Source organism: Lontra canadensis, unplaced genomic scaffold (assembly GCF_010015895.1).
Source record: "Lontra canadensis isolate GAN:19392208 unplaced genomic scaffold, GSC_riverotter_1.0 scaffold30, whole genome shotgun sequence".
Taxonomy (NCBI): Eukaryota; Metazoa; Chordata; class Mammalia; order Carnivora; family Mustelidae; genus Lontra; species Lontra canadensis.
Genome location: NW_022631024.1, coordinates 17,059,762 through 17,067,679, shown reverse-complemented (window position 1 = coordinate 17,067,679; position 7,918 = coordinate 17,059,762). Strand labels below are relative to the sequence as shown.

The 7,918-nt window shown below is 61.6% G+C and overlaps 1 protein-coding gene across 3 annotated transcripts in view; it reads right to left on the bottom strand.

The window, feature by feature from the left end:
• Window positions 1-1,226: 1,226 nt before the first annotated feature.
• NTNG2 (netrin G2) overlaps window positions 1,227-7,918 on the bottom strand; it is a 65,675-nt gene continuing 58,983 nt past the window's right edge. The window contains exons 8-12 of one of the 3 annotated variants that reach the window (XM_032866131.1): window positions 6,899-6,973; window positions 5,331-5,426; window positions 3,657-3,824; window positions 2,103-2,237; window positions 1,227-1,488 (exon numbers count right to left, since the gene is read on the bottom strand). In XM_032866131.1, coding sequence (XP_032722022.1) covers window positions 1,253-1,488; window positions 2,103-2,237; window positions 3,657-3,824; window positions 5,331-5,426; window positions 6,899-6,973 — 710 coding nt within the window. In that variant the 3' untranslated portion in view covers window positions 1,227-1,252. The remainder of the gene's footprint in view (window positions 1,489-2,102; window positions 2,238-3,656; window positions 3,825-5,330; window positions 5,427-6,898; window positions 6,974-7,918) is intronic. The other 2 variants (XM_032866132.1, XM_032866133.1) reach the window with 2 other exon arrangements.

Genomic DNA, 7,918 nt, shown 5'->3' with positions numbered 1-7,918 from the left:
GGGTCTCGGCGGATGGACCCCCTTCTTCAGTGTCTCACAACTCCCAGGCTGCCCCTGGGTCTCCTTGGCCACCCCTTGTGCAATCTTTGGGAGGGAAAGGAGAAGGAGAGGAGGGTGGGCTCTGGGTTCCATCTATGGATTCCAGCCCCAGGTGCTGGAAGGAGGCTACAGCAGCAGACACCGGGCCCGAGGCTGGGGGTCCCACAGGTGAGAGACCCCGCTACCCCAATTTATAAATCACCAGTCCCCTCCCTTTGACCTCTTAGCAATGACACCAATGTCCCCCACGTGTCTTTAAATTCAAAGACAGCTGAGGAAAAGTCCCAATAAACTTTGCATTTTTTTCCCAAGGGAAAGGAGGGAGGCACCCGTCTGTGGAAGCTGCAACATGTGGGTCCCCCGTAAGAAGGGCTTAACCACACCACTGGGAGGAGGGCTGCCTGGTCTCGCTCACAGAAAGGCGGGGGAAGTGGTGGCCCTCATGGTGAAAACCTTTCTCCAAGGTGCTCTGTGAGCTCGGGTGTAGACGAACACAAAGAAAACAGGCCCAGGAGGCAGCAGTGAGCAGACTCTTTACTCGGTCGCATTACACACCATCAACCACCGGCAGCGGCTCAGTCCTCCTTACAGGGGACAGTTAATACAAACAAAAATAGTTCTCTACGAAACAAAGTTTCTAGCCCTCCCAACCCTCCTTCCTAACTCCCTCCCCCAGACGGTGAGTTCCTTGGTCACCAGGCCTCACGGAGTCTGGTGGGTTGCAAAGGAAAACAAAGAAGAGTTGTAGGCAACTGGACCTCCCGTCCGCTGGCCGGTGGCAAGCCAGGGACAGGCGCAGGGGGTGTCCGCAACAGTCGCGCGCGCGAGTGTGTGTGAGTGTGTGTGTGTGTTGGGAGGCGGGACCTGGAGGTGTCGAGGTGAGCAGCGTTTCTCCCCACCCCCGTCTCACCGCCAGCAAAAAAAAAAAAAAAAAAAAAAAGGGTGGGGGGCGGCAGGTAATAGAAAAGAAAAACTAAGACCCAAATCACAGGCAGCGGGGCCAGCGCCGCACCGCGCCCCCTGCGGCGGCGGCGGGCACTGCCGGGGCGGGGCGGGGGCCGCGGGGCGCGGCGGGCGGGAGGACTCTGCTGAGTAGCACCTGGGAGCAGCTCGGGCCGCACCCTTCTCGCCGCCCGGCCTCGGACGCCGGGGCCCCCGAAGCCCCGAGCCCCCCCGCCCCCGGCTCCCCCGGCGCGGGTCGTCCGGGCGGGGCTCAGCAGCCCAGGCGGGCGGCCAGCCCCAGCAGCAGCAGGCAGCCGAGCAGGGTGGCGGGGCGCGGGGCGGCCCCGGGCGCGCGGTCGCAGTCCAGGCCGCCGTGGTCCGCGGCGGGGTCGCAGCGGGGCTGCTCGCAGCGCACGCCGGTGTAGCCGCTCGGGCAGGCGCAGCGCTGGTTCTGCACGCACGTGCCGCCGTTCTGGCAGAGCAGCTGGTCGTCGTCGCACACGTTGGCTGCGGGGCAGAGGGGCAGTTAACGCGGGCGGGGGCCCCGTGCACCCTCCCCCCCGCTGGAGCTTCTGCGACTGAGGCGCGGCGGGGCGGCGGGGGCTGCTGGAGGCTCAGGGCGCACTTGGTGCGAAACGCCCCTGCGTGCAGGGCGACAGTGGCCGGGCGAGACCTGGCCTCTTCTCTCCCGCCACTGCCCGTGTCTCCCTGCTCCCGGGCCCACGGGCCTTGGGACGCACCTGCTCTCTCCCCTCCGGAGCTTTGCACCTGCTGTTCCCTGCGCCCTTCCACCCTCTCCCGAGGCTAGCGCCCACTACTCGTCCTTTCGGTCCCGCCAGGCCCTCATTTCCTCGGACAGCCGCCCTTCCTCCCTCCCTGTCACAAACCCCAACCGCCAGCTCCACCTTTGCCCCATCTCCCTTCGCAACTAACCCCCAGCTCCGCCGCCCCATAGTTCCCACCTGGCACCAGCCAGAATTCCTGTCGCATCAGACCCCGCCCACGGCCCCAGACCCCGTCCCTCGCTCCACCCACAACCGAAGCCCCGCCTCCGGAGGCACTAGCCCCCCCCGGTGCCCCGCCCCGCAGCAGCAGGCTCCGCCCACCGGGCGCGCACTCACGGTAGCAGCCCTGGCGCCAATAGTGCGTGGGGAGGCAGTCGTCGCACTTGGGTCCCGCTGCGCCCTCGCGGCACTCGCAGAAGCCGGTCTCGTTGCACCGGTCGTGCACGGAGCCGATCTGGTTGCAGTTACACTCTGGAAGGACACGTGCACGGCGTGCGGTCAGGACGACCTGTGGGCGTCCTCCGCACGGACCCGCACCCGGTGCGGCCCCCCATCCCTCCAGCGGGCTCTCCGTAATCCCCCGGTGGTGCACCCCACACCATGTCCATGTGAGCTCACGGCTGCCCGAGGGTCCACATCTCTAGGGAAGGCTGTACTGTCTTGGTTCTCTAGCATCCGTTACCCACTCTTTCTCCCTGGCCCTGTTGCTGTGTGGCCCGGAGCAGCCCCAACCTCTCTCTGGGCCGTACGTTCCGTCTGTGTACCTGGAGGGAGCGCTGACCCTTGGACGCTCCAAAGGGCTCCAAGATTCTTGTCAGGTGGGGGAGCCTCATCAGAGGCAAGGCTGGTTGTGGGCAGTAGTCCGCCTCTGCATCTCCTCTCCAGGGCGGGGTAGGGGTGGGGGAGCAGCCCCAGAGGCCCCCAGCCTCTCCCTAACCCCTTCCCAGTTAGTTTCCTGGGGCTTCTGCTCTGGAGGGGGGGCAAGTGTCCCCACTCTGGGAGGCCTTGAAGCCCAAAGCTGGCCCAGAGGAGGCAGAGAGAGGCAAGGAAAGAAGGAGGGTATCGGGCGGGGGGAATGCCTCTCCCCCCACCCAGAGGCCCCACCCTGTCCCTGCAGCTGGCTCCTGTGACATCAGCAGCACAATTCTGTTAGGTTCACTTTAGAGTTGATGGAATTATCTGAAGGCCAATGCCATAATTCAGACTGACAGCTCCAGCCTTGAGGGCAGCCCCTCTTCTGTGAAGTCGGCGCTGACCTGGTGGGTGGAGGAGGGGCTTAGGGGGCTGGGGGCCCTAGGACTGAGCATTGGCCTCCATTGGAGACAGAGGCAGAGGTGGTGGGCAGCCCTTCCAGGCTGGCGGGTGTTGGCCAAGGCCATGTGTTTGGCCTTTTGGGATGGGCAGCCCCACCCCTGGTCCAGGGCCCCCCGCGGCTTTCTTCTCTACCCCAAAGCCAGTCCTGCAGCACAGTTTGAAGAAAGCGGTCCGAGTGCCCACCGGGTCCTACAAGCTGGGCCTCTGCTTATAAAGCATCAGAAGAACTGCACTGGGAGAAAAGCTTCAGCCACAAAAGGGAGTTGAAAACTTTTGATCTAATCCACTTACCCACTTTACAAGTGGGGAAACTGAGGCAGACAGCAAACTCTAGAACCAGTCTTTGACTCTAAATAGTGGTTCTCAATTTCCAATGTCTGTGGGGATGGCTGAAGGGGGAAGTTATTATAGAGCAGATTCCAGAAAATTCTGTCGTTCCAGACGCCCAGAGGAAATGGGTCCCGGAAATCCGCTCCGCGCCCCCAGGGTTCCCCAGCACCTGTTGACGCCAGGGTCTCCAGAGCCCGCCCCGCCCAGCGCCCCGCCCCTCCCCTGCGCCCCGCCCCAGAGACTCACCGATGCACACGTTCTCGTCGTCCAGCTCGGCAGAGCCGTTGCGGTAGTAGCCCAGACGGCAGTGCTGGCAGTGCTGGCCTCGCGTGTTGTGTTTGCAGCTGACACAGGTCACCACGTTGAGGAAGTCGATGTAGCTACAGCGGTTGGAGTGGCCATAGCACTCACAGTCTGGGCCAGCCGAGCGTGAGAAACACCACGGGTCAGTGAGCCAAGGCAGACTGTGCCTTCCTGCCACCCCCTGCACCATGTATTGGGGGAAACTGAGGCACGGGGCTAGGACAGACCAGCCCGAGGACATGCAGGGAGGCCGGATCTGCCACGGGAAGGTACCATGGGCCTCCAACACTTCTGTACCATCTGGGAGGAGGCAGGCACGCCACCTTTGAGCCACAGGAAGGACCCGTGTGGGCCCAGCCACAAGTTCCCACCTGGCCCTGGGGACAGGAACCCAGGGAGGGCCTTGGACAGCACCTGCCTGGCGGGGTGCCAGGCTGACATGCTCTTGGAAGGATGCCTGCGAGATGCCGGGTGACTGGAAGTGATTCATGCAGGGAGGATGGGTCATGCAGCCAGCGTGAGCTTAGGAAGGGCAGTTGCTGGGTCCGTGGCGCTCACCACTGCACCCCCAGTGACTCGGTGAAGGACAGACGCATGCACGGACGCTGGGCGAGATGGAACCGACCAGGAGCTTCCTCCACATGCTGCTTTGGAAGGTGGTTGGAAGGGAAACGCCCACCTGCTGGACCTTTTACTATTAGCCTGAGCTGTTCTGCAAATGCGACTGGCACCAGAGGGCCTCCTCTTGCACACCCCCGAGAATGAATGCCATCTTGGGGTTTGGGCTGGGGCCATCTTGTTTCGCCTCCTGATCATCTTGGCCTGGCTTCTGACCTCTTACTGCATGCACATGGCTCCACACCGAGGACAGCGATCCCTGTGCTGTCCTGCTGTCCCCTCCAGCCTCACCACCCCAGCCCAGCCCCCATCTCCCGGGACCGGGAGCGCTCTATGACTGTCGGAGCGAGGCATCCTAAAGGTGTTGGAGCTTCACTGCCTGCCCCCACGAAGGCGGCCATCCCTTGATGTCCCTCCTAAGGGGCACAACATCCCCTTCAAAAGGAAAGCCAGTGTGGCTGCCCTTGAATGGGAAGGACGCTGGCCACCCTCCTGGAATGCCATCTGTGTATCTCAAGAGGACCCAACCTCCCTTTTGTGGTGGGAGAGGAAAGAAATGAACCTCGGAGCTGTGCCAGGGAGGAGACCGAGGGCACGCCACACCTTGGGCTTCCTGGATCCTTCCCCTTCACCTGTCCCTTCCAGGTGAGGCATCCAAGTGTCTCAAGGAGTAGTGGCAGTGACCCCTGTGTCCCAGCTCTTGCTTCCACTGAGACAAGCCCCTGGGCCACACCTCCAGGGGAGCCTGGACAGACTATTTCTGGTTGCTGCTCTGCCTGCCCCGTGCCTGCCCACTGTGCTTCTGACTCATACCTGCTCCCAGCTCCCTTGGGGATGGAGGACTGAGGGAAGAGAGGTTCAGCTTCACCTTGACCCAGCTACTCCGGGAGGGTTTTCTGAACCAGGCACGGGTCCTCCGTCCTGCATCATTATTTTCCAGCGGAGGTGAGGATAGAGGTGCTGGAGGAGGGCTAGTCCGGCCCGGGGCCTTCCTCTTACCTTGGAACTCTTCAATGGGCACCACTTGAGCTGATTTGGGCTTGAGCTGGAAAGGTTTGGAGGCCGGGGCAGGGGCAGCGGCAGAGGTGCCCACAGCTTGGAGAGATGAGAAATAAGCTCCTTCGTTGCCACGGTCCAGCTGCCCCGGGCAGGCTGTCCGGGCCCCGGGAAGGCCCAGCAAAGGCTTCCACCGTGCTCTGGGGATGCTCCGGGGCAGCCTTGTCACCTGCTCAGATGTGAGGGGACACAGCACATCCAGGAGCATGTGGAAAAAGCCCTGCCTTCGGTGCCCCTTCGGAGATCGCTTACACACTCGGCTGGATTAATCCACCCCCCCCAATTCCTTTTCTAACCCCCAGCAACCCCTGACAGGGTGCAAGGTGCTTTGCTGAAACTGATTTTTTTTTTTTTAATGATCTCAGGCATTGCTTGAGATCTCCAAACCCTCCTCTCCAAACTCCCGTGAGCATCAAATCCAGAGAGTGGCCCTGGTGTCCAAGGCTTTGGCAACTCCCCTTCTGACGCATCCCCCCTCTTTCAGCCAAAGCGAGTCCTTTCCTATCCAGATTCCCCGCTCAGCGGTGCTGCGAGCCGCAAGCCCAGACGGCCTGCCTTCCGTATCGGAACCCACCAGGACCTGGCCGCATCTTGGAGAGCCAGCAGGACGCTGTCCAGGCAGCAGAGAGGGTCCAGCGTCCCTCTGGGAGCCTGCGGCGCCCTAGGCGGTACGGGGAGGGAAGTGATGGCTCCAGGGTCTCCATCACCAGGGAGGATGCAGGGCCGCAGGGGCCTGGAGACCCTCACCTAGTGTGGGTCCAGCTCCAGAACTGCCTGCCAGCAGAGGGCGCCAAGAACCCTGCTCACTGCTCACGGAGGGGCTGGGCTGTTGTCTAAGCAGGCAGTAGGACTAATGTCCATGGAACAGGTGGGCTGGGCTGGGAACAGCCTCCCTTCCTGGAGAGTCGGGCAAGCCCCTGTGTGCTTCCTGTGCGTGTCCGTTTCTGGCCACCAATGAGCCTACGCGTGTCTCCTCCCACTGCTGTAGGAGACTGAGGCTCCCAACTAGGTACCAGTAGCTTCTACTACGCCTCCTGCCCTGCTCATGGCCACCCCACCACCATGCCTCTGCACTAGCTGGCCCTGCACCTGGAATGCGCTATCTTCTTTCATCTGCCCATAGCCCGCCCCTGTCTGGGTCTGACTTCCACCCGGCTCCTGCAGGAGTCCTGACCCTCTCTGGGCTCCAACCCTGCCCCCCGGGGTACTGGGACTGACAGTGGCAGGACAGGGTTCCTGCTATCAGGGCAGAGTCTCCACTCAGCTCCAAAGCCCTTGGGGGGAGTGAAGGATGAATAGGCATTGGGTCTGGCGGTATCACCCTGGGCATCTCTAAGATGAGAGCTGGAGTGGGGGCAAGTAGAGCTCCAAGCCCCACCCCCAGCTCTCACGGACCCCCCCCACACCTGAGTCCCACCACATACACCTGCTGCCTCCACTAAAGAGGGAGGGGCCTGGGGTCTAAGGAGCTTTCGGGGTGTCTAATGCCCGTGCAGACCCTCCCCCCATACCTTCCGCACTGGAGGGCATCTGGGGCCAGGGGGAGCTCTCCCCAAGAGGGGCAGCGGCAGATGGCCTGATCCGCTCTTGGGGGAAAGAAGAGAAGAAACTCAGTTATGTGACAGGGTGGGGCTGGGGGGGGTTGCTGGAGACATACTGAGGCATCACACACCCTTAGCAGCAGCAGTCCTGTAAGAAGCGGCTCTGTCTACACTGGCCAACTAGAACTGGGTCCAAATCTACCAGAGAGGCAGCGTCTACACTACTGCAGCTTATGGAGGGCACACGTGGACTTGAAGCCAGATGGGGGATGGGGGGAGCCCAAGAATCTGCATGCTTTTGGCTGTCCTTTCCTCAGTGGGCCACCTGATTTACGCGACTTTTCCACTCTCCCTATGTTGTCCCTGTTCCCACCGAGGGTAGACTTGGATCCAGCTCCGTGTCTGGGCCCAGACCTCTTTGTGCTGAAGTCCCTGGCTAATGACTGCAAAGGGGGACATGTGTCATCAAACGTGTCCAGAAGGGTCCTTGGAGGCTTTCTGCCTGACACCAATAAGGGGCCCAGAGCCCCTCCGCCATCTGGCCTACCTCCCTAACCCACGGTTAGCATACACTCTCACCAGGGACCCCAATGCGTGGCAACCCCCAGTGCCATAGAGCCTATCTCTGGGACTAACGGGACACAAAGCAGGGGAAGCAAGCTGGGCTGGCCAAGGCAAGGCATCACTCAGCGCTGAATTTCAAAGGACAAACCCAGAGGGACAGGGGAGAAATTGGATTCTTTCCACTTCTTAAAGGGATTACACACGATGCCGGTTGGTGGGGAGAAGAAGGAAATCTACCAGCTAAAAAGTGCAGGAGACTTTCCAGCTGGGAGCTGGGAGACTTTGGACATCAAATTGACATTAATATGGTGCTCAACGAGCAGAAGAGGCTGCAGGACCCAAATTGGCAAGGGCTTAATTAGAGCCACAATAAAACCCGCCCTGAAGGCTTTTTGCTTTGGAGCCTTTCTCCCACCACCCTCTGCG